Here is a 27,564-nt window from a genome sequence, read left to right on the forward strand (position 1 = left end):
CCCCAGATCGGACGCGTTATTGTAACGTACAGAATCGCCACGACTTTTCCACATATTAAACCGTCCGAGATAGGGTGGCGTGTCTGACCGAGGCGTGTTGGTGGGTGACTAACAGAAAGACAACCAGTTCTTCTGTGTGACTACGCAAAGTCTACGGTGATTGTTGAATTTGAATTTATTCGCTTGCCAAAAAACACACGAAAGCATCAAGCGAGTGATTAGCAACGAATTTGCCATTTGTTGCATGTTTGAATCTCGAGTTTAGCTAAAGTGTTGTTTTGAATTGTGACACGATACGTCGGGCGTGCGAAAAAGATGAAACCCATCTAAATCAGATAAGAAAACCAACTGCGAGTGCGAGATTTATTGGTTAAAGAGGTGAAAAAAGATTCTGGCGACTTGTGAAATCAAATAAGAATAGTGGTCAATTACTCACTGATGTAGAGGGAAGCCCATCTTTGCGTTGATTCCCCAGAATAAACAAAAAAAAAAAGCAAGAGTAAACGGTACGGCGTTTGGTGTTGAAGTAGTGGATAATTAGTTATCCATATGAGAGAGTAAGCGGTTGCAGCTGACTAAGTAGCACGCGACTTTGCGAGAAAAGTTATTTTTCTCATTATCATGTGATCTATCAGTGTCTCGCAAATTTATCGGACGTGTCAACGGACCTACAGTTCGAACAAAGCTTACGGCATCTGCATCTGTGATTGAAACAAATATTTTGACTTAAGGTAGGTAGGAATGAGGTTGAGTGTTTAGTATTTTGTTAATTTTGCTGTGGGCAATTTCTACCTTTTTTAATGACGGATGAGATGAAGATTTTCTTATCTAATGTGGGTCTACTACCACGCGCTTTTATGCACATACGACGATATGCAGTATACGAAGATAACGCAAGTATATGCATTAGAGTGGTTCAAATGATCGGTTTTGTTCCACCACGCTCAATCTATTCTAAATCAGGTCCAGATAATTCTTTCAAAATTTGAACTCTTTTGGTTGCGATCTCATAGTGCACTCGCTCCTTGAAGTTTATATGGAAAAAATGAAATTCTTGTTCTCAACATCCTATCCTTTTTGTATAATTATTTACTGATATGCTCGCTACTTGTGAAATTTTAGCAGCTACAACTTTGCTGAAGACCACATGTTTATTGAACTTCAAGATAATTAGCCCTATTCTTCGTGCCTACACACTTAAAAATAAATAATTTTACACGTGACGGAATATATCTTTGACATAAAGGATGATACATAAACAAACATGTCATGTAAAATTAAGTGCTCAGAGACTGAAAAGTTCGTTACTCAAAGGAAAGCACGTTTGATTGGGCTGAATTTTGCGTCATCAGTATTTTGATTTGGGGTTACGATGAATGTAGAAAAAAATGCGTGAAACTCAAACAATTTAGTCCAAGAAATATGAAAAAATATGAATTAGTTTATAATCAGAAAACATTGTAAGCAATACGAATATAACATTTGGTTTGTGATGGCTATATCGTAAATATATTTCATAAGTGATGGTTTGAGTGCTTTTTCAAACAGGTAAAAAACATGAAAATAGATTTTTTTTTTAATTTCTTGTAAATTATTTAACACATTTTATAAAAACTATAGAGGGGTAATGGCTCTAATGTTGGCCTATGGATCTATGGACCATACTACAATAGATCAAATTACTGGTCGCAGTGGTTTTATGTCCCGAACAGAGGAAAAAAAAAAGACTGAGCCCACCGCTAAAAATCTGCTATTTATCAATTTTATCTAGAAGAACGCGTCATTGGGAAGGTAGTAATGGATATTTTTGGTCGCTATTGAAAACTTAGTCGATTGCTGAATTTATGTATGGGTCCAAATTAAGGGAATTTAGGCCGACCCATTTCCCCTACGATATCAACGGAAATACTGTAAGCTACAATATAGACCCAATGTTTCCAATTCGGAAAAAGTGCAGAGAGTAAATTTAATCATTAAATTCTACTATCAAACTTACCCGAATTATCAAAGATACTCCTTTTTACGGTACTTGTTTTTTTTTAAAAGAAAATATCGATTAAATTTTTTACAAATATAGGTATATATAGACAACCAGATGGAATTTGAGTTTATCTTTATATATTTTTTCAAAATTAAGCGTTCTTTGTTTAAATATAATTTCATTTTTATAAATTCCAAATGTAAAAATTTGTTTTGGAGTGAAATTCATCAGGTAAATGGACTTCTCATATGCATTAAAAACAAGTTTAGTTAATATTTGTATAATTTAATCCGAATCTATTTACTCGCTTTGAAAGGGAAGTAAATTCGTTGATCCCGGACCTTGTATCGATGAGTTATTAGATATCTAGGGTCCATGTGTGGAAACGCCTAGCTTGCATCAGTGATTGACACTACGTCTGGTTAGAGACCAACGGAAATTAAACAAGAATAAAAATATATCTTATATATAAATGCAATTTAATATAATTAATAAACAAATTAAGCTTAATGCTACCAGTGCGCAAAACAGTCAGGTTCATTGAGTCATTTTGATATGAATATGAACTGCCATATGCCTCATCATTCACTGCCTCGTGAGAGTCTGAATGATTCAGAGGTAAACGAGTCACTGACAGCCGAGCACCCAGTCAGTAGCTCAGTCAACACGTTTATTCTGCCGTGATGGTACCCAATATTTGTTTTGAATGACTGAGCGTACATTTTCTATGGAAAATGACTCAATTACATGCTGTGTGAGCGAAGGCAAGCGGTGTGCGTCGCCTGCTCGTGAGTGACTGAATGTTTTTGTTGGCTCTTTCATTGCCTCGTCCTTTACCGTTTGGTACAAACGGTCTGCACAGAGCAATGGATTGAATAGTGCAGTGCTTTCACACTCAGCCTAGGCAGTCAATTATTTTAGGCTCTGAATGCTACATTACGTTTACGTTCCGTTGCTTGTTGAAGATACCTATAACATTTCAAATTATTCATTTATGTCTGTAAATGTTGATAATTGTCAAACGCTGGTCGGGCAATTGAATGCCATTTGGAAAAATTGCTGGTCCGAATGTAGGCAATCTAGTAGATCCTTAGTTTCTGCTATAGAAGAAGTCGTCTCCACTCTACTCGATCCATGGCCACACTTCGCCAGCCTCGTAGTCTGCGAAGGGTCCTCAGGTTGCCTTCTACTGCTGCGCGCCTCTTCTTCTTGTTCCTGTTTGGTCGCTTTCGAGAACCGTTTCCACTGGGTCGTCGTGCGGCATTCTTACGACGTGCCGAGCCCACCGTAGTCGTTCATTTTTTTTTCAATGTGGACGATGGATGGTTCTCACAGCAGCTGGTGCAATTCGAGGTTCATTCACCTCCTCTACGTTCCGTCATCCATCGCACTCCACCGTAGATGGTACGCTACACCTTCCGTTCGAAAACAGCAAGGTGCGTCGGTCCTCCACGAGCATAGTTCAGGTCTCGTAGCCGTAGAGAACCACCGGTCTAATCAGCGTCTCGTAGATAGTGCGGTGGCGAATTTTATTCAACCGGAGCGTCCTCTGGAGTCCAAATTAGGCACGATTCCCTGCCATAATGCGTCTTTGAATTTCTCTGCTGTATCCCAGTGACGGCAGCCTTAAGTATGCACCTTTAGAATTGATAAAACGATCCATTAAATATTGAAAAACGTTCCATTAAAAGCATTCAAATGATCCATAAAACATCGGAGAAAATCCCTAAAATAGTGTGGATGATCCATAAAAAATATCAATATTATCAATATTTTATGTAAAATTTAGCAACACAATTGTAAAAATGTACCGCTAAATTTCTAAATAATGAGCATTGGAATTCTACGAATTACCCATAAACATATTGCAATTGATCCATAAAACATTCAGCAATTAACCTTAATCTAAAGAAAGTGATCCATAAAAAATCAAGTTTGGGCACTTAAAAATATAGGCATGATCCATGAATTAAACGTATATTATTTATGTTTAGGACATTATTTTTTAAATTTTAATCCGTAAACCTACTCTTTTTGATTTTTTGATCCGATCTGCTTAGATTTACTGTCCTGCCCGTTTATTTTAGGTAGAGGTGCGAAGCGACGGGCAAGCGTCTAGAATTAGCTTCCAAAGAAGATTCTATAATAATATCTTAAGAAGCATCCTATGGAAGCGTCATTTAGAAACTTCTTTAAGAAGCTTATTCTAGACGCTCGCCCATCGTTCCACTCTTTGGACAAAAAAAAACGGGCAGAACAGTAAACCTAAGTAGCTACGCAGTAATGTAGCAATTTTCCAAGGTTTATTCATCAAATTTAAAAAAAAAGTGTCCAAAACATGAAAAACATATGCAAATCAGTAAATCTAAGTAGCTACGCAGTAATACAGAAATGTTTCATGGTTTATGGATCAACATTAATAATATAGTGCCTCAAACGTTAATAGTATAAGTCTAACGTCAGCGACAACCCTGTGGGAGATTCGGAGAGCTACGGTAACGGTCGCTGTCAGAAATGACAGACGTCAGGTTTGGTTCAACAGAACTGTGAACTCACAATTCTATATTTGCTTAATCTAGATACTACAATTTGAACCTAAAATCTGGTAACCTACAATTTGTTTCTAAGTGCTATATACTTGATTTACTCTAAGTAACTAGTAAGTAGCTCATTCTACATCGTTTGCGTTCTTAACTAAAATAATAATTGATCTAGCCAAAATTTTGTTGAAAGAGTGACGGAAGATAACTCTCGGTTTGAAAAATCTCCCGCTCAGCCTCCTATCGCTTTTCATGGAGGAATTTCTCTTTCTCCAGCGCTTTCTCCTTTGCGCTTTTCTCCTGCTGCAACTGGTCTAGGGATTCCTCCAAGCTGACCTCATTGGTACTTCCTTTTTCCAGATTCGGATCCGGCATCACTCCTCGCACTATTCTTTCTGCTAGGTGGTTTCTTTGGAACCTCCTTTACAGATGTTGTCTTACCAGCACAACTTTAATGGGTCCAGAAATCGCAGACATCACACTGGACCATATCATCTACGTGGTCATGGCCTTCACAAAGTGTACAGTTTCGATCGCTGTTCTGTTCTTCAATCAACGTTGGTGTTGATCCCTCTGACATTTTGAGATTATATCCGATGTTGTTCTTCAAAAATGTTCAGATTAATGAAATTAACTTTCTCAGAGCAGTCTAGTTTTGGACAGCTGTAAGCTGAAATAGGTTTTATTATAAGCATTAAGATAAGATTGGTTTAGACTTTATATTAGTTCAATCCGAACATGGCAATATTTTAAAGTGCGCAAACTTGAATGTGTTATGGATCAATTGCAATATGTTTATGGGTAATTCGTTTAATTTCAATGCTCATTCTTTAGAAATTTAGCGGCACATTTTTACAATTGTGTTGCTAAATTTTACATAAAATATGGATCATATTGATGTTTTTTATGGATCATTCACACTTTTTTAAGGATTTTCTCCGATGTTTTACGGATCATTTGGATGTTTTTTATGGAACGTTTTCCAATATTTTATGGATCATTTATTGGTTTTTATATTCAAAAGTATGTTTGCCCCCAGTGACACCAGTAGGCTCAAATACACGAACTCATCGACCACCTCGATTTCGTCACCGTTAATCTGAACTCGGGGTGGGAGGCTAACATTGTATTCCCTAGAGCCTCTTCCTCTCATGTATTTCGTCTCCGATGCGTTGATGACAAGTTCAATCTGCCTAGCTTCAGCCTTCAGTGTGATGTACATTTCCGCCATCGTTCAAAGTTCCGTGCCATGATGTCGATGTCATCGGCAAAGTCAAGAAGCTGGTTGGACTTCCTGAAGATCGTGCCACTCGTGTCTAACCTAGCTCTTCTGATCAAACCTTCTAACACGATGTTAAATAGCAGACACGAAAGTCCATCACCTTGCCGTAAACCCCCTTCGATATTCAAACAATTCGAACAACGTAAATCACTCGATCCATCGTCGCCTTGACCAATCTCGTCAGTTTTTCCGGAATTCGTACTCGTGGATAATCTGCCATATATGATTTCGATCGATTGCGTCGTATGCGGATTTGAAGTCGATGCACAAATGATGTGTGGGCACGTTGTAATAGCAGCATTTCTGCAGAACCAGTCGAATCGCGAAAATTTGATCCGCGGTAGCGCGGGCACCCATGAATCCAACCTGGTTTTGCTCCACGAACTTTCTTGCAAATAATGACAGGCGGCGGCATAGAATTTGGGAGAATACCTTGTAGGCGGCGCTCAGCAGTGTGATCACGCGGTAGTTGCAGCAATTCAACTTGTCGCCCTTTTGGTAGATTGGGCATACCCAAATCTTGGCATTTACCCAGTACCGCGTAAAGCCAGTGCTTCACCACCGTATTTTAATAGCTCACTTGGTAGTTGATCTACATCAGTTTCTTTGTTGTTCTTCAGCCGACCGATATCCTCCTCAACTTCTTGATGATCAGAAATGAGATGAAAAAGTTACCGTCCATGTCCTTGCACATATTGGTTTGCGCCACGTAGCCTTTGCGCAACCTATTTAGCTTCTCGTAGAACTTCCGTGTGTCGTTTACGCGGTACAGATTTTTCATCGCCTCGCGATCTCGGTCTTCGTGCTGATGCTTCTTCTTTCGGAAAACTGTTTTGTCTGTTCCACGCTTGTCTGTATCGCTCCACATTCAATCTTGTGTGGTATTGCAGCATTCTCTTCTCCTCTACTAACAGTTTACATTTAGCGGCGCCAGTGTTGTAGTTTTAAGCGTGATTGTCTCTCACCCCAGCAGGCCTGTGTTCCCAGTCGGCGCCTCTGGGATGTTCTGAGGCATGACATCTCTGATCAAGTCTTCCTTCGGAAGGGAAGTAAAACCGTTGGTCACCGGTTCATGAGTTGATGGGTCTATAGGTAGGGTCCAGGTGAGGGAGCTGCCTCCCTGGCGTCGGTAACATTAGTGCTCAGCACGGAAAACAAGATCGACGCAAAACAAATCAAGGAAAGAAAATAGTTTGCATTCACCGTCAAACCAGTCATTTCATCGGTCCGGGATCGCAGTACCTAGTTCCGCTGCAACAGTACTACTTATGGCGGAACGGATATCCCTCCAGCCATCTTCAAGAGTAGCTGTGCCAAGCTGCTCTTTCGTGGATAGTGCAGCTTCCAGTTTGCTCAATGTTGGGTCGCGCCCAAGTAACAATTCTGGTTTTATAAGGATTCTGTAGAGCATAATTTAAGCTTGTAGAATGCTATAAAACCTCGATAAAACTTGCAATGTTGCTTGGGCGGCGTCCGACTTCGACGGGTGTTATGCACCGTCGAAAGTTTTGAGCGCATGCATACTACAACTAAGTAGTGGTCCGAATCTATGTTCGCACTGCGGTACGTACGGACGTTGATAATGTCGGAGAAGATTTTCCTGTCAATTAGAACGTGATCGATTTCGGTTAATGTGTATTGGTCTACCATTGCATTCTATGTTCTGTATCGAAATAAAATTGGTAAAGAATGGTAAAATGTAAAACTAAAGATAGGGCCAATTAGAGGACCACTAGGGTGAAAATCTGGCACACGTACCCTAAACGGCAAAATAAAATTATTTTTATTTTTTTAATTGGAACCAAAAATCGAACAATAATAATCGGTTTGATTTATTGTGTATTTGAGATCCTGTCCAAAAATCGATTAATCGAACCAAAAAGATTGATCTTCCGGGATTCGATTCAAAATCGTCAAAGCTTCTATCGTATTTCTCTGAGGAAAAGTCTGATTAAAAACTTGTACAAATTTGTCACAGGTAAGATTTTTCGACGATATTTTTATTTCAAAAATTAAATAATTATTTATTTACGAGTTGAATTTTTTTGTGGATTTCTCCTAAACTCCCAAAATCTATGAAATACTTCATAGTTATCGTAGGAACTTGTATATCATATTACGAGTCATTGCATGAGTTCTGTATTGAAATCAATTAACTTTCTTCATGTCACCGCTTCCGCAGATGCTTCAAGCCACTTCATTTCAAAAAATCATGTTCAAATCACTAGATTACCACCTTACATTCTGTGCTTGTGACGAGGCATCGTTGTAGGTACAAAAGAGAGATAATATGTTCGATGAGGAAACATTAATCAAAATCATTCAGACCAATACAATGAACTCGCACCAGTTCCATTGATAAATTCTTGTTATAAATGATTCAATTCCGCAATTAAAAGTTTACTGACTGCATAGATCACACGGTTCATTATCTTATCTCAACTCGTTTTGCTCACGCAACTCTTGTTTATCTCCGCGCCGCCGTGCACTCATGGCAACAAATATTTAAATTTTCAATAACCGATGCAATGCGTAGGCGGTATACTCATATAGACAGTACAGCACACAGCATTTGCACTTTCCTCCATTTGCAGGCGACAGATTGCATGTGTAAAATAATCGCCGATCATCTCCCGGCCACTGCTGGGAGGTTAATGATTCAATTATTATCTTGCGATCTTTAGCACCAATCGGTCGTAATTTAAACACGTTAACTGTTCGTCATAACCATTCCTATAGTGTAGAGTGTATAAGTATATGAGAGGAGCAGAATGTGAGTCTTACTCATTCAAGTGGTTCGTGCATCGATTGAAACCATATGCGCCGATCATGATGATCATCATCATCTTCGACTCATTACGCGGTCAGTTTACTCGATTAAGTCGTTATGGGTTGTAGAAACGGGGCTTATCTCACAACTCAATGGATATTCGAGGGAATCTTTCGCTTCCGCGGTCCTGTCTAGTGTAACGTACAGAAAGTCCTTATGATGAATGTGCGATTATTTTGTCTGGCCGGATCGAGACAGGAACTGCTTTTACAGTCGCTGCTGGCTCACCACCTAACGATTGCAGATATTCTTTAATTGCCCATTAAAAATAATTTATCGTGACACTTGAATAGTCTTTCCTCTTTCACTTGCGCCGGCGTGTGAGGTGTAGGAATGGGAAAATATAAACAAAACGGTTGATACCACATGACGAGGTTTTTGGTTTAATGGGGTTTAGTTTAGATGCACGGCCACGGATTGTAAAAGATTGTAATTAAGAGGAATAGTAATCGTAAATAATTTAATTTCCTTTCGTTTCAGATTCCTTCCAGTGGAGCAGTTCCGCACAGTTAGAAATGGTTAAATTCAGCTGCCTGATCATTCTTCTAGCGCTCAGTTTGGATGTCACACATAGTTGGAGATTTGACAGGCGTAAGTTAACATCGCGCTTGTTGGCTTAAGCGGCCCAACAGCTTGTTTGCATTCCTAACAAAATTCTCAATAATCTGTTATTTTTGAGACATGTCAAATTTTTCGTGCTACGTAACGATCACACCATTCCATAATTAAACCACGCATCTGAAAATACCTAGCCACCCTAGTTGAATTGTTGTTCACCCAAGATGCATGGAATTCGAACGGCAGATTTCCCCCGAACTCAGTTTGGTTTCTATCAGCGAGACATGACGGCTACTACATGCGTGGGAAATCGTCTACTGGGCGAGAACGACACGCTTTGAAGTGTGGCTATTAATTTCCTATATGAAGACAAGCATTAAAAGTTTTGTGATTTGCAGCATACTAATGACTTTGTGTCCCAGTTGATGACCGATGACAGCGATATTTAATCGGTTGATGCAAATGGTCATGAAAACGGTTTGGCTTGTTTTGAGGTAGTGAACATTATAAATAAAGAGCTCAATTTTGAATTAAGGTACACTGGGGGAAGTCGAACTTGGGGGTAAGTGGGATCATTTGTTTGTGCGACAGAGATCTTATTAATGTTATTTATTTTTCTCTGGAATGTGAAATTTTGTGTTGAATTCTATCTAATGCATAAAAAGTTGGAAGACATACGAGCAAAAAATCAGTTTTATGGATATTGAGTAAAACTACCATTTTGAATCTGGATATCAAATTTAATCTTCTACACTACTTTTGTATATATAAACGAGACAACAAAAACCAATCTTGCTGAAATTATTCTATGAAATTCAGAATGACACATTTCATAAATTTTAAATGCAAAACTGTGACATTGTGAGGGTATTAAAGATAATTTTCATTGATCCTACTTACCCCACATAATTTTTTTTTTTCCTTTGATTTGTTTTCCGTCGATCTTGTTTTCCGTGCTGAGCACCAATGCTACCGACGCCAGGGAGGCAGCTCCCACACCTGGACCCTACCTATCGACCCATCAACTCATGAACCGGGGACCAACGGCTTTACTTCCCTTCCGAAGGAAGGCGTGATCAGAGATGTTATACCTCAGAACATCCCGGCGGCGCCGGCTGGGATTGAACCCAGGCCTGCTGGGGTGAGAGGTAATCACGCTTTCCACTACACCACCGGCCCCACTAACCCCACATAATAACATCTGTTTCTTTCATAAAAATGGTATATGAAAAAGAAAAAAAGCTAGATAAAGATGAGTACACACTGGCATAGTGAGAGCGTTGGATTGCGCGAAGCGTGAAGGACATTTTTTACTATTGATAAGTATATTATATTATTATTATTATTAATTACATGCAATTTCACGCATTGCTCAACGCAACGCTCACACTATGATAGTCACTTGAGAGATATAATATTGTTTCCGAAACGAATTAGATCGAAAAATTACCATCGGAACAGTACTTCAATAAAATGCTTTCTAGGAGTTACTTCAAAAAGCATTCAGTATGATTTGGAATCTTTTACTATACTAAATCCTAAAACCACCTAAACATTTAGTAACACTGTGAAAATAAAGATGAAAAATTATATTTTAATTATCATTTATAAGGAAATTTGAATGGGATTTCCTGAAATCTAAATAATTTTAGTACAGGTATACCTCGATGTAACACAACTGTCACTTTTGACTTCCTCGGTCGATTTTTCTCAAATAAAAACTCAATAGCACAAATCAACATAACCAATAGCTGGGGGATTGTTCATTCTGTCCAATGGTGTTGTTACTTTAAGTGGAAGTGAAAAGTGACAGTTACGTTATATCGAGGTATACCTGTAGTTAAGCTTAGTAGAATTGCTAAATCTATAGATTTAAAATGTATTAATATTGTTAATACGTATAAGAACATTAAATCTTCCAACATGGTGGAATTTCTAGTCGATTTTTTAACCGAATGGAGTAGAGCGAAAAAAAAACTTCAATTTATATTGCTGACATAGGGCACCATAGGGTCATGAAATTGTGTGCAATTAACATGATGTATTTTCTTAAGAGACGAACTGAGGCTGAAAGTAGACAAATATAAGATGTATTTCATGTTAAACCCATAGAATTTCACAAATGTACAGTTTGTCAAAGGAATTTTGAGCTGTACACCAGATTTATAAAGTAAAAATAAAATCTCCAATATATTTTTTTTTATCTTATAGAGCACTTTCAAATTCGAAATTTTTAGATTTTATTTCTCAGAATTCCATGAAACTTCCCAAAATTGTTCGCTAGGGGCAATGAACTAAGTTTGTGCTGGAATAAGCCCATTTTAACTCACACCTAATGTTTCAAAATGACGTATTCGTTATTTTCCAATAAATCATAGCACAAAAACGGCTCATTTAATCGAAATGACGTCTGAGACAAAGTTGTAGAAAACTGGATTGCTTTTTCAGAAAAAAATGCACACTAAAAAGATCACAATTTTTTGTCAAAAATGATAAAAACTAATAAACACTTCAATTACAAAAAGGTGCATTTGTAAGATTTTCAATATTTTGATTATTTGAAAGCTTATACAGGTATACCTCGATATAGGAGGATCGTCTCATATATCCAAAGGTGTTACTACTTTGTTTGATATAATGATTGTTAGCTAGAAAATTTCTGAAATGGGCACAACGGACACTTCAAAATTGATTAACCTCTTAGAACATACCGCATGCGTGATAATGTGCATACAATGCCTTGGTTTTCTTTTCATGCACGTAACCTATAGCTCATACCGTAGTAGGCTGCACGGCAAATGAGAACGACTTAAATTTGAGTTTAGTTCACTCATAATCGCCAAAAGTGCAGGAACTCAGCGATGAGTAAATTTGTCTCATGTTTTTCCAGGATTTTCCAGGGAAAAAAAGTAAAAAGTATTTTCCAGGGAAAAAAGTAAAGATTGGATTCACTCAGTCTATTGGTACTACTCCGAGACTGAATAAAACTTTCGTCAATTTCCTCATTTTCCGGCAGATTTTTTAGGTTTTCCACAGGAAACCATGAGACAAATTTTACTCATCGCTGAGTTCCTGCACTTTTGGCGATTATGATTGAACTAAACTCAAATTTGGGTCGTTCTCATTCGCCGTGTGTGTATAAAAACAATGATTTACCTTGTATGGCAGTTGCACCATGACGAAGTGGCAGCGTATTCGTTATTTGTCCCACGCGCAAATGTCGCAAAAAGACATTTCAATCGCCGTGGGAGTGTCCCGGTGGATCGGTGGACCGGGAAAAGAAAGGACAACTATTCGCGAAGGTGGCCACAGTTCGTCCGAGGTCAGCTCGGGTTCCGAGGGTTATCGCTGCTATCAAAAGGAAGATTCGGGTGAATGCAGTGCGTTCAATAAGGAAAATGGCAAAGGAACACGGGATCAGTGACTTTACGGCACGGAAGAGAAAGATTGCGCACGGAAAAAAAACTCACATGATTACCAACCGCATCCGGGAGCTACGAGTTGAACGATACAAGAAAATCTTGAACTTCCTTAAGGGAAATATCCGGTAATCCTGTTCACCGATGAGAGCATGTTTACCGTCGATCCCGTATTAAATTCCAGAACCGACCGGTATATTAGTTCTCTTCCGGTAAAAGACGTGGCCGACGAGCACAAGAACGTGTATCCAGCATCCTGCTAGCGTTATGGTGTTTGGATTGGTGGCTTCCGATGGCAAAAAAATGGACCCGGTGTTCATTCCAGAAGGCGACAAGGTCAACACGGAGGTCTACATCGGGATTTTAAGTAAGTATGTTCTTCCGTGGATCAAAGAACAGTACGTTTCGAAGCCAAATGTTGTATTTCAACAAGATGGGGCTCCGTGCCACACCTCGAACCGCACTCAGAAGTGGTTGCAGGAACATCTTCCGTTCTGGGCGAAGGATATGTGGCCGCCATCTAGCCCCGATCTTAATCCGCTGGATTACTCAATATGGCGCGTCGTGAAGGCCAAGGCCTGTTCTAAACGCCACCCGAGTACAGCAAGCCTCAGACAAACATTGACCCGTACCTGCAGAGAAATGGATCCAGACTACATTATTAGGACCTGCCGTGCATTCTGAAAGCGTGTGGAGGCCTTAATGCAAGTGGAAACTCGATCGATGATAAACATAGTTTAAGGTGGTTTAAGACTCTGAGAAACATCCTCCCTTTGAATAAATAAAAGAACTCGAAAACGAAATTTTTGAGAATTTTGTTAATTTTGGCATTGCTCAATGGTGCAACATTATCACGCATACGGTAAACTTTTAATAAAATTTTGAATTATTTTTTCACGGTTAATATTAAAGTGTACAACGTGTCCATTTCAGAAAATATAGCATTTTTTATATGCTTTCACATAAACTTATTAAGTTTAAAGATCTTAAAAATGCATTTTTTGTTATTGAAGTTTTAACAGTTTATTTTTTATTTTTGACGAGAATTTATGATTTTTGTTTCAATGCGTACTTTTTCTCATTAGGCAATCCATGAATTTGATTGAAAGTTGCAAGTTAAAAGATGAAAATTGAAAGTGAACGTGAATAATTATGCGAAGTTTCATGGAATTCTGAGAGGGAAAAATAAAATTGATTGATCAGAACTTCTACGATCTTCTCACAAAACAACAGTTGGAGCCGAATCACCACGAAAATAGCGATATTTAAATGTTTTTAATATGTACTATATTATTGGAGAGTCCCTTATTTGACGAGATTTGCTAAAAATAATTTAGTTTTTATTGCATTAGGGGAAATGTCGGCTTCGGCAATACCTTAAACTATTATCGTCAGGAGGTAAACAAAGTCCTAGATCACTCAAATTTGGCTAATGAAAACACAATGTCAAAATTGAGCTCTCAAGGACGTTGTTTACCCCCTGATACCCACCGAGTATCTAAACCTTAGTTTCACGTACCAACTTACAAATTGTAGATGTCTCCACCGTACGTAAACAATGGGGTCAGCCATCGTTGGTGGCACATATTTTTTCTCATCAGAAAACATGTTTTTATTTCACTTCATGTGCACCGTAAGAAAACAGTACCCAACGGCCAGATAACTTTTACCTACTTTTGACTAGTTTGTCTTCTTTTCTCCTTCTAATGTTGTCAAAAACGGACGAGCAAAACCACACGCGTAGTAAAGTGTGGGAATCCAACGTTGCGTATAATCTTGTTTACCTACTTTTGGGTAAAACTAACTTACTTTTGGGTAGAAAGCGAGTGGAAAATTCCATACGAATTGCACACAAGTAAATGAAAAATTGACCCGCTTTACCTACTTTTGGGTTCCTTTTGCACTATAGTGCCGAGATGAGTGAAAAGAACTTACCTTTGGGTTCTTTTTTTCTAACCGTGTGAACATTAAAGGAAGCCAAGAATACATTTTGAGTGAGACGTATAACTGATGTTGCATTGTTTTCCTTGTATCTTGGATTTAAATCGATTTGGTGAAATCAAAATTCATTATATGGCATGATGGGTTTTAATTCAAGTCTGGTGTGGTTAATTGCCCGGTGGCCTCTGGGACATGCCCGGAACTGACTATGACCATGCCCGGAACTGACCAATGACCGCGGCGCTCGAAATGGCCAGAATTGTTTTGGTTATCATATTTTGAAGTAATTTGTTTTGTCACATGATAGGTTTTATTTCTTATCGGTCAAATTTAGTTTAATGGCTCACATTCCCCGGAACATGTTCTTGTCACATTTTCAGCACTAGTTGACCGGTTCTAAATCTTTTCAATAATGTTCTATGGGCTAGGCTATGGATTCATAATACTTTTCATTTCGTGGTTGTTGCGTGCAATTCGCGTAAGTTATTAACGAGAAAGAAGACTAAGTTCCCAAAATCCATGTTTTTCGGAAATTGTCCCGTCCATATCTCCGGAAATAGTTGATCGATTCTAAATTTGTTCAACAACATTCATTGTGATCATAATACCTTTTATTTGCTGGTTGTTTCATTAAATTCGGTTATGTGGTTGGCGACAAACACCACTTAGTTCCCGAATTTCGTGATTTGTTCATATCTCCGGAACCAGTTCATTGATTGAAAATCTTTCATTTGGTGGTTGTTGCGTTCAATTCGGTAGAGCGCGAGCGGTAGCTGAGAAATACGTTTAAAAAAATTTGTTACGCGCTCTCACACACACATACATAGACACAGACATTTTCCGATCCCGTATCGTCGATTGGAAGAAAATAATATCACTGTTTTTATAAAAAGTTGAAAAAACAAAAACTCAAGAACGTGAAAAAAGAGTTGATCAAAAATAAGACCAAATGTAAATTTACTCCTCCATTATTCGATTTGACAGAACTAGAGTACCAGAATTTTCAGGGTACATTGACATTACACTGGAGCTGTCATATAGCTCCCGGGATGCTCCTTGACGATAATAGAATAAGGTATTGCCGAAGCTGTCATTTACCCAACTAGATTACGTACGTTTCCCGGAATTACATTACTTTTTTACGGGATGTTATCAACAAAACGATCAACGGGATGTTAAAAAACACGCATCAATCGTGTAATAAAATAATACAGCTGGCTGAATGATACTCTATATTCAGGAAAGACCGAGATTATAACCTGCACTGAAAAAAGTTTTCACTTAGTTTCTATTAGGAACGCGCATAGTATTTTTCCAAAAACAATAACAGTGATTTTTACCTGAATATCACATAGCATTAGACATTCTATATGAGAAATCATATAGATTTCATTGGACACATAACGTTCATGTGATTTAGTGGTGCAATTTCCAATTATGGGATCATATGAAAGTTATGTGAAATTCACATGGATAAATTTTCCACTGGTTATGTGATTTATTTTATGAGTGTGTTGCTTCCGACGTGGTATGCCGGCATTGGGTGGGAGACCCCTTTACTAGTATTTTAGACAACCGTTCATAGGTCTGCCTTTACATTATATTTCAATCAGTATTTTTAAGAACTTTACAAAATAAGGTCCCAAAATTTAAACTAAGGAGCTCGGCTAGCTTGGTGGCTGCCGCTTTTGCTTACTAAGCAGAAGACCGTGGGTTTACTCTCAGGCTCCTCCAGAATCAAACAATTAGCATGGTCGCCTGCTTAAGCGAATCCTGACCCATCTCCTACCCAACTATCCAACTCCGTATGATTTATGGGGGCCTCGGTGAGTCGTAGATAATAGTAAGTAGATAATACATCAACGATATCCGTCTTTTCCCCGTAACGGAGAATATGGGCGTGGCCGACAATCCTAGTAGCACACTTGTCACATATCGGTAGTAGAAACTTCTTTACGACTTATTTCAGTCATAAACAAGTTGCTACAACTTTTATTAACGGAAGTGTGCTACTCGGGAATGGTAATTGTTATGTTTTCCCGTTCTGAACTTTGATTGGAAAGCTATTCACTCCCAAATAGTTTTCCTTAAGCAATCAGCATAATAACAGTAAAGTTCATGAGATACATGACAGTTGCCAGTATGAATTACTCCGTTAAAAACGCAAAGCAACGCTACGCAACGCAAAAAGTTTATAGTCTGCCAAACTAAACCTTTTTAATAAATTCATGAACATTTCAACGATTCATATCACACACGTAGTTAGATCTAATAAGCAGCCACGAATTATGATTTTAATCATATCTCAACAAATAATTGGCCTGCAGACGAAATTCTACCGTCAACATACGCATTGATTTACGCTCACTTACCGTTTTCACATGAAAAATTTTAAAGAACATGCTGCCCCCATAGTAGGCCCATCAATGGATGTAACTTTGGTCCATCGAAAATAGTAATTGAAATGAAATAGCTGGTTGTTTTTTCAACTCATTCTGGGCACTGTTATGCACAACAGTAATTTCACTTAGTAAATTGAACAAAAAGCTTTCTAAAAACCGATTTTTTTTGTTCCTCCGAGCGAGCACAGAACAGCAAAAGAAGATGGTGGTGCAAAACATAGGCAAAAACTATGCAAAATTATCAAACGTAATTTAGATAGAGGAATAATGATATGTACTATAGAAATCCTTAAAAGTTGTTCTAGCTCGCTATTCTAATATCTATATGCAATCTTCACACTGCCGTAATCTAACGGAACTATCAACTCTATGCTTTCATCTACTCCATCTATCGTATAAAAATTACCACTACAGTCTGTTATTTGAAATTAGCATCTTCAACTATGATTAAAATTTGTTTATATGCTTTGAATCTTTTGCTTTGGCTATTACGTCCCAGCTAAAACTTTACGCCTGTTCTCAATTTGAGTGTTTTAGCACTCTCACAATTTTTAGCTGATAGATTTATATTCCTGTATCATTTTGTATTCGTAAGGTCGGAACTCGAAAAAATCGGAATACCTACGAAGAGCCACAGCCTTTCAAAACTTGTATATTGTATGTCTGTGCCTAGGAGAGTCTAGAAAGTTCCAAACTGAAAAAAGTAACTGTATTGGACAGGGAATCGAACTCAGCCACCACCAGCATGGTCCTTATTTATGGTTACGTCTTTACTGACTGAGCAAAAGGATTAGAACAGGTAAATCAACAGATTCTGCAATACATTTACCTATTATTGTCATGGGGGTAAATGAAGTCCTTAAGCGCTCATTTTTTGCATGCTGATAAATCATGCTCCAGAGCATCAATTGGCCAAATTTGGGTGCTCAAGGTCTTTGTTTACCGCCCTGACAATAATAGGTAAAGGTATTGTCAAAGTCCTACTATGAATAAAAATAAATAATAATTAAATTCTTTTTCGTTCTCTCGCCGGTATTGGTCTAACAGTCATTATTCTGAAGATATTTAAATAAAAGCATATCTGTTAAGCTCGTCATTATCAAAACGTCATGTTTTGTGATGAACTAGCCCAGAAGTGGTTAAAACTCACCCTAATAAAGAATAATAATAAAGGTCAAGTTGATCAAGAATTGTGTTCAACGATTCAAATTCACAAATGATGTTACCCAGATATTGCATGATCAGGTAAATCAGCATCGTGAAGATCCTCAACAGTCAACGACTTAATGTAGTGATTATCTTAATCATTTTCATCCAAGCTTTATCTTGCACTTTTAATAAACATCCTTTTTTATTTGACATATCTATTAATCCGGTGTACCATATCTTGAATTCGAACATCTTCGACCAGCTGCATATCACACACAACTAGTGTGTCGGTCACCAACCACCCATAATTCCCGAATTTCTTTATCCAATTTGTGTGTTTCTTTCTTCTTTTTTCCGGTTTCGTTCTTGGTCATCATCGCGCGCAGTACCCAGACTGTATGGAGACAAGCTGCCGACGAAAGTGATATCACCGCGGACGCGCAAAGTCCAACGCCGGATCGTCGTGTTGCATGATTTCTTCCGCACCAAAGTCGTACCCTCGGCGTCCAATATGTTAAGTATGGTGAGCTTCAAAAAAGAAAAAAAGGAAAAAACAAAATAGACGTTTGATCTTGTCAGTTTTTTTTCTCATGAGTTTATGTTGATGTGATTCGCGAAACTGACTTTCATCGCACATGTGTTCGAGCTTACTATGACTACTAGCTTCTTTTTTAAATGGGCTACGAGTAGGCAGATAAACGACTGTTTAGACGACCCAAATATCGCATAATGTCACACTGTCGAATCAGAAGCAGCTGTTTGTATCTGTTGAGGGGTAGGTCGTTTTTGGCGAGCTTTATTCATAGATCAGTATAAAAATATCAAATGTTGCTTAGGCAAATGCGACGAATGATTGAATATTTGCGATCAATCATAATTGTTTGATTATTCGTATCGCCGCACGCAGGGTGCAGCTTCCACGATGTAGAAAAGCTATAATTTCAGAATAATAATAATAAGTTCAGAATATCTTGTACCACGATTTACCTTTGTGTTCTTGGAAGCTTGTTCATTTTAACAAGTTTCTCCCCCATCAAATTTAGATTGAAAATCCAAAGGAAGCACTCTCTTTAAAATCATGCTGTTCAGAACACGTTGTTTTACGAGCAAAATCGCGCTAAATAACCGCAGGCGTTGACACTCTATCAACTGAGGTGGATGGCTTGACATTTTTGGCGATACAAGTTCAACAATTTGGACTAGGATACCATTTTGAGATGCCCGCAAAATATTGGGACAGGATCGGTTCGGTTGCAGTGATCGGCGCACACTGCCTACCAGCTCCACATGGTGGCAATTATCTCGTTCGGTGTGGGAATCCCGTGGTTACTAATTGCACTTTTGTCACGTTTGCCCGTCATCCGAATCGTTTCGAAGGCAATCATTTGTTGCAAAATCGAAGTTTTATCGGTTTCCGACGCAGTGTTTCAGATGCCGAATGGAGCAATTGTCTAACTTTGCTTCCACAGCGTATGCATGATCTTGAATTTGTGTGACAGCCAAGGTGCGCCGAGAAACAAGCGTGGGAATGCACGCGTGTTTCTGTTTTTGGCAATGCAAAACATTATTGGTTTCCAATTTTTTTTTGCCAATTTTAGGGTGACAAATCGATTGATTCAGGGGATATTTGTGCTGTTTTTTTGGCATCAATAAATTGTCACGTTCGGATTTGCATGCAAATGAGACATTGTGTGTCTAAAGATATTTGAGACATATTGAATGTTGAGTAGGTTAATCGTTAGTATTTTGCACCTAATTACGACGAGTTTTTTATATTTTTCTCAAGAAAAACTAGTTCACTAGGTATTTTATGTAATACATGAAAATAGAGGTCTGTAAATGAGGTAGGTAGAGGAATATTGGAAAATAATTAGCATGAGCATTAGCAAGTTGTTCAAATTGGTAGGTGGTAGTAAACCTAGCTCATAATTTTTCTTCAAGTGTAATAGTTTTATTGTTTCAATGAGTAAGAATCCTATATGTACATCATTCAACATATTCAAATGTATAGTATTTGACCAAAAAAGTACCATTGTTGATGCATACTTAATCCATAATTTATCACGAAAAACCTGTCATATTCGAAAAGAACGAGAAATATTCTATATTCAAAAAGAACGAGAAAATGTCAATATTTGGGATGGATCATTATTCCGAAATCTTTGTTCCTAGATCTCTGAGATCTCGCAAAATTTTCAAAATCAATTATTCTTGAAAATTTTCTGAGCTTAACAATCTGAAACATTTGTTGAAGTCTGAAATCATATCGCATATCAAGCAACCAACGTTAAATAAAAAAGTATAAAAAGTATTGCGCATTGCGCTCATTATAAGTGTGAAAGCAAGGGCGGAAACGCTTATAAAAGTGCATTTTTACGTTAAATCATGTTGGCGTAAGTTGGTTCATAAGGAATAAGTGCACAGAACATATCAAGTCCATACAACGCAAAAGGAAACTATTATTAGCTGTTTCGTACTTTTGAGGAGTCCAGTTTCAAGTGCAAAATACAATATTTGACATCCCAGACTCAGGGATACCACATAATTTTGCATATTGCCTGTATGAAAGCTAATGAAATGTCTGAATCAGGAATTTTAAATAGTGAAAGCAGGGGACGAGGAGATTGTGTGAAAGTTATTTCAGAGTAAGGTTGCAAATGCTAATTTCGTGTGACAACATATTACATTACATTCAATGACGGAGGAAAGAGGCAAGGAAACCTACGTAGGTCATTTGCTGCCATTTTCAAAGTTGTTCGAGAAATTTGAAATAAAAAACAATCCGCTTAAAATCCACTCTAACCACTGTGAACCTTCATGAAGCAATCTTTCACTTTTTCCAGAATTTTCTAAACTTTCACGAACATTCCTATACTTACATAAGATTCCTTAACTTTGTATGAGCGTACCTGAACATCTTTTAAAATTCCAAAGCACTTTGAGGTTCCTTGAATTTTGTTTACGTTCTCGGGACAAATGTAAAGTACTGAAATTGATTTTAATTTGGTTAGATCAAATAATGGCTTCTCAATCATTTTCAAGATGTCCTAATTTTCTTTAAGTTTTATTTTAATTCTTGAACTCTAATGCTTTGATGGAACGGGGGGTTCCATTCTGGTTATGGGTATGGTTGTTTTGAAATTTCTCAAAATTACTCTTAGCCTCCCTGCTGTTCCGAAGAGCTTTTGACGTAGGACTACGTTCTTAATGTCTATATGGGGTTACTTTTTGTGAAAACCGAAAATGGAACATGAAACCAAATTATGAAAGATTTTGAACATTAATAACTCAGCTGCCCCTGGACCAATTTCAATAATTTTATCACTAATCGATCACAAATATGTCCACGCATCAATAGCAATGCTTTTGACTTATGATTTTCTACAAGAAACTATCAAAAAAGTGGTAATGTTAAGCATTGTCCAATGCACAAATAAAAAAAAATGATAATTCTTTCACTATTTTCATGAAATAAACGTTCTTCCCAAACCCAGTCGACATAATCGTGTACCACTTGGTTGCACATGATTCTACTTTAACCTGAAAAGATATAAAACAGCACTGTCTAGCTTAAACTCATTTTCAGGTCTTGGTAAAGGAGGTGCCAAGCGTCATCGCAAGGTTCTTCGTGATAACCGCCATCCGTCGTCTGGCTCGTCGTGGCGATGTCAAACGTATCTCCGGTTTGATCTACGAGTAAACACGAGGTTTGCTGAAGGTGTTTCTGGAAAATGAGATCCGTGATGCTGTCACCTACTTTGAGCACGCCAAGCGTAAGCGGCCATGGATGTTGTCTACGCTTTTATGCGACAGACGCACTCTGTACGGTTTCGGAGGTTAAATCTTCACCAACTTTGGCAACAAACGGCCCTTTTCAGGGCCAACAAGCTTATTATAGTAAAGAGTTGAATTTTATCTGTGCCTGTTAGTCCACATTCAGAACCATACGCCCTCAAAGACCACACAAAAAGCTCTCCAGAGTTGTAATCTTGTAACCAAACTTGGAAGCAGGGGTGCAAGTGATTTTGATCAATTCTCTTCATCAACTTTCTCTTCAAAAAAAAAAAACTACAAATTTTGTACACCTAAAAATCAAAAACGGAAAGAGTTAAGATAATAGATGATCGATCAATGGATCAATGAAAATGCTGAGGTTTTGACAGAACTATGCTGTGGCTACCACAGTATTTTACATTTGATCGTCCATAAACAGTAGCGCCAAAAGCATGCTGTGGTGGGTTCAAAACTGGACCATCTAAAATAATCAATTAAAAGAACTAAATGCTTTTCACATTTGTTCCGTCCACTAGCGGTCCTACGTCAAGATTCCATTCGTGCCCCTAGGCACAGATCTTTCCACTTTTTGGGGTTCCTAAACTTCTTTGAATTTCTCCCTTCTCTGACGAACCTTGCTCTTCTTTAAGCTACGATGAATTTTTTTGAACTATATTGATCTTATTTAACATTATTTTTTTCTAATTATAGTCACTTTAACAATCTTCGTAACGTAAGAAGATTCTCTAAAATTTGCGTAACTTCTCCGGAGTTCACTAAACTCTTCTGAAATTCACCCAATCGTCATTGAGGAGTTTCCTGAGTCGTTCTGAGATTTTATTGACTACAATGAAGTTTCTTGTGCTCATTAAATATTCATTGAATTTATCTGAAATGCACTGATCTTCTCTGAAATTTATCTAAAATGAGCAAAGCTTACCTGGTATGCAATAAAGTATAAAGCTCTCTGAAATGTTTTGAAGCTCTCTGAACTATTTAGAGAAAATTGGAGAAAATCAGGGAGCTAATGAAAAGAAGAAGCTGCAAAACTTGAAGAACTTCTGAGAGGGTTGACGAACTACTGATGTAATGTCTCAGAGCATGAGTACATACACCTTAATTCAGGGAACTGATAGGCTTGTGGAAGTTCTGAGAGGTTTTTGAAATTCCAGAGTTGTGATGTGTTTCAAATACTCAAATACGTTCTGAAAACAACAGACTCGTTCTTAAAATTTTAAGGATCTTCGAAAATCTCTATCAAACACGGTGGCCTTATAAAATCTGAGCATTATTCTAATGATTCCATTAAAATTAAAGTTTCTTCCTTCGTTGCCAAAAAGTCATCGAAGTTCCTCCTGATCTCTCATTCTGGTGATTGCACTGATATCCCATCTTGCACTGAAGTCATTTTTTACTTATTTTTATTTGAAAATTTGTCCTTGAAAGAATTGGAAACTAAACTTGTTTTTTTTTGCTGAGATCCAGAGATCACGACTGGCCCACGGGCCGCACGTTGGGCAGTTCTGGATTAGAGTCTTCAAATAATAATTGAAAGTTTCAGTAATTCCCCGATTTGGTCCCCTACTTTAATTTCAAAATAATTTGTTTCCCCCTTTGCATAATAGGAAGTGATAATTTTTTTTGACATGATTTTTCCCTTTTTGCATAATTCAAGGTGATAATTTTCCATATGATGTTTTCACTTTAGTGCGCCTTTTGCATAATAGTAGGTAACACTTTTTCATATGAATTCCCCCTTTGCATAATTGGAGGTGAACATTTTTCATATTACATTCTCCCTATGGTCCTCTTTTGCATACTAAGAGGGGATAATTTTTCATGTGATTTTTTTTCTTTCATTTGTTTTCCGTCGATCTTGTTTTCCGTACTGAGTACCAAAGCTACCGACGCCAGGGAGGCAGCTTCCTCACCTGGACCCTACCTATCGACCCATCAACTCATGGACCGGGGGCCAACGACTTTATTTCTCTCCGAAGGAAGGCGTGATCAGAGATGTTATGCCTCAGAACATCCCGGCGGCGCCGACTGGGATTGAACTCAGGCTTTTTGGGCAATCACGCTTACAACTACACCACCGAATGAACTATATTAATTTTTCCTTTTGCGCCTAAATTGGAAGTGAACATTTTTCATATTATTTTTTCCCTATGGTCCCCTCTTTGCATATAAGGAAGTGTAAAATTGTCATATGACTTTTTCCTCTGGTGCCCTCTATGCATAATTGGAGATGACAATTTTTCATTTGAATTAGAGGTGAATATTTTTAATAATATTTTCTGCCAGTGGGTACTTTCCATAATAGGAAGTGATTTTTTTTCATATGAATTTGTCTCTTTGGTCCCCCTATCCATAATTGGAGCTGATAATTTTTTATTTGGATGTTTTCGTCCCCCCTTTGCATAATCGGAGGGGTAAATTTTTCATTTGATTTTTTCCCTTGGGTGTGGTGTCCCCTTTGCATAAATGGAAATGAAATTTTTTCGTTGGGCAATGCTGGATTAGAGTCTTCAAATAATAATTAAACAATTACAGTAATGGCCCAATTTTGCCATCTCCCTCTTTGAAAATCATTTCTATTTGTTTTCGAAACCCATGCGCTTTTTTAATGATGAAGTACACAATAAAATCTAAATAAAATGAATGACACAGATTTGGAACTACGGGTTTGTGAAATTATTGAAAGCTAAACGGTTGATACGTGGGGGGACTAACAAAATCGGGTCAAGACTGTAGTTGAATTCGTAGTTAGTGGATCTAATAGTAGTCGTAACAACCCTGCATTATGCAAAAAATTGTGCAAAAAATATATGTATAAGCAAATCAATTGATTACAGAAACTGTTTTTCGGTTTTGATGGATATCAATGTTTGTATCTGCAACTTTTTTCCCAAAAGCCTGCATCACGTCTGTACTCTCTGTGAAGTATAAATGATCAAATATCTGTATAAACACAGAGTGTATGTCTGGCATCGCTGGCCAGACTAAGAAACTTTTTCTAGATCTTAGATCTCGTTAAACAATCTAGACCTCAGACAACTGGACAAGTCAAACAAATTTATAGAACAGGACTTACATCAAATAGCATAGTGTATGGTAATAAGTGTTCTAGTTATGGCATTACGTTCTTTCATTATTTCTATCAGTGTTCTATTTGTGTACGTTGTTTACCATATTCATTCTAAAAAAGTATTCCATGCTAAATGTTTTCATGGGAAGGCGTGGAAGCTTTTGTGAAAAGTGCCATCAAATCAAATGTTGAGGCTATAACTCGTTTTGCTTGATAAATATTTCATAAGGCGATTCAACTTTCCAAACTAGCGTATATTTACATTCCCGAAACAACGACAACAATATCAATTATGGATAACGCGTTAAGCTTGACTTGATGTCAAACTTTTATGTTGATCAACACCTATGATGTTGTTTGAATAATAGTAAAATAGAGCTCATCCCCGATTTAATTTAATGATCTCACGTACTGCGTTCTGATCTTTTTTTCGAATCACGAATTAATGTTCCCAACTTGAACTACACCATCAGAACACGGGTTCGAATCATGTTTAGATAGAATCATTCGGAGCTCATTTGCATGAATCACGTGTGTTTGTAGTGTCTCTTCAACGGCGATTGACTTATCTCTTGAAGACATCTGGCTCTATCGTAGATTTTCAATGTTTTATTTTCTTTTCCTTCCCCTTTCTGTCTGTGTAGAAGTGGCACTACGGAGCGGCGCGATCGGCTCAAAAGTGGGCGGACCAGTGCCGGCTGCTAACCCACGACAGCCCGAAGGGACGCTGGACAGATAACTACGGTGCGTGTGGTCAAAACATCTTCGTCTCCACCCATAAGGTGCCCTGGTGAGTTTTAATTCAGTAACCTAGAGATCAACGTCTTTTGATATCTTGTGTCAATTTGTCAGAGATACGAGGGAGTAATTCCATTAAGTTGTTGTTATGTTTAAATGATTCACTTTGAAGTCTGCGCAGCGTCGGGAGTCGGTAAACGCTATTTTCGTCAAGCTGATTCTAAGGGTAAAATATCGTTCGCTGCTTAGAAAAACAAATGTTCAGGACTGGATGCTAATGGATAGCAGCTTCGCAGAAAATGTTCTTGTGGCGCCAAACGTTTTGGTCATCACAATTTCGCAAATCAGATATTTGGTCGTAAAATTCGTGAAACGTTTACGGCGAATCAAACGGCTCATCGCACTTCTCACCTGCGCTGCCACCAACGCACTACTAGCTGCTTCTACTTTGAATGTGATATAGTTTTTTTTGTGTGGTATTTATAGGTTATTTGCACTGAAAACGTGGTTTCTGGAGCGGCAGAATTTCACATATGGATCGCATAAAAACGATTTGGTAGCGGTTGGACACTATACGCAGATGGTGTGGGCAGCAACGCATAAAGTTGGCTGCGGTCTGACCAAGTGTGCCCGCGGTGGTCCTCGGGGAAAGCCGTTCTACAATTATGTTTGCAACTACTGTCCGATGTAAGTATGGTTTTCGTAACCAATTGATGTTAATTAATTCAATTTGATTTGAGTAACGCTGCCGAATCGTAACCAAACAAACTGAATGGCAGCTCTAGTTTAATTAAATTTGGGCGAATTCTATGCTCCATTTATCATTCGACCATTCGAGCTCCTGCTGTACAGAAACGAACAGTTGCTAACAGTTTGCATGCTCAATGATGGATGTAAAATTCGTACTGCAATGCTTCATTTACATTTCGATTTCCAGCGGAAACCACGAAGACAAACTGGGCACGCCATATAAACGAGGCCGACCATGCGGTTCCTGCCATCAGCATTGCCACTCGAAGAAGATTAAGTAAGCTTTTTTTTAAATGTCATATTTCCAGTAGCATTGCATAATCGTTTTGGTTCGATTGTTTCAGATTATGTACCAATACGTGTAGTTCGGCAGATCTGTGGGCGAACTGCCGGGAGCTTTATAAAACGTGGCCCGGTTGGCTTTGCAACACGGTCACACCGGAAGGGTTGGAGCGGCAGCGGAACTGTCTGGCCACCTGTACCTGCCAGGGGAAGATTCATGACTGATGATGATAGATGCGGTGTTGGAAGTTGTTGGAGTGTGTAGTTGGTTGTCACTACACCGTCGTTGTGCCATATGTGTAATACATGCTCATTGAAACAGTTCGTAATCACTATCGTGTAGGGCTGAATATTTACTTATGTTAGTCGCTGTAAGAAAAAAATCCTTATTATAGTATGTTGTGGATCGTAATGAAGATTAAAATGATTATTTTGTTAAATTTACTTATATTCAGTTTTGAGAAATCACGAAATGTTTTTGTATGAAAGAAAAGGTCTGTCATTTTGTTTTAGTTTCGAGGATTTTTTTTTCTCCGTTGAACTTAATCCGGTCATTCATATTACGTCTGAATTACAATACAGTAAATATGTGTGATGGTTCTGAATGAAACCACAAGATCGTGATAAAATTAACATACTAGTTTGAGTATGGTAGGCATTCATAATCAACTTTTAATAGTGTACTGATTTGTGGACTAGGTGTTTTGATACTGTCTAGTGGAATAACTATATTGATATCAACAGATAGATTGAAACTGGAAGCATTTTTTTTTTACAAAAATATCATTACCACAGAAATTCATGGAAAAAATGAATATCAGATATGCATT

General features: G+C 38.0%; 1 protein-coding gene across 1 annotated transcript; it reads left to right on the top strand.

The window, feature by feature from the left end:
- LOC135703306 (serotriflin-like) lies at positions 1 to 27,133 on the top strand. Its single transcript, XM_065224491.1, has 7 exons — positions 1 to 731; positions 9,114 to 9,224; positions 18,489 to 18,625; positions 25,609 to 25,754; positions 26,189 to 26,389; positions 26,640 to 26,729; positions 26,797 to 27,133. Exons 2-7 carry the CDS (start codon positions 9,149 to 9,151, stop codon positions 26,957 to 26,959), a joined length of 813 nt encoding a protein of 270 aa, XP_065080563.1. The 5' UTR covers positions 1 to 731; positions 9,114 to 9,148; the 3' UTR covers positions 26,960 to 27,133.
- Positions 27,134 to 27,564: the final 431 nt, after the last annotated feature.

The sequence above is a fragment of the Ochlerotatus camptorhynchus genome, unplaced genomic scaffold, assembly GCF_037179485.1.
Source record: "Ochlerotatus camptorhynchus isolate MF236.1 unplaced genomic scaffold, CSIRO-AGI_Acam_v1.1 ptg000211l, whole genome shotgun sequence".
Lineage (NCBI taxonomy): Eukaryota > Metazoa > Arthropoda > Insecta > Diptera > Culicidae > Ochlerotatus > Ochlerotatus camptorhynchus.

Excerpts from the sequence above, each read along its gene's own strand:
- LOC135703306 (XM_065224491.1), top strand. The coding sequence starts at position 9,149 with ATGGTTAAATTCAGCTGCCTGATCATTCTTCTAGCGCTCAGTTTGGAT. Across the intron at positions 18,626-25,608 it reads CGTCCAATATGTTAAGTATG|AAGTGGCACTACGGAGCGGC; the intron begins GTGAGCTTCAAA and ends CTGTCTGTGTAG. Across the intron at positions 26,730-26,796 it reads TGCCACTCGAAGAAGATTAA|ATTATGTACCAATACGTGTA; the intron begins GTAAGCTTTTTT and ends CGATTGTTTCAG.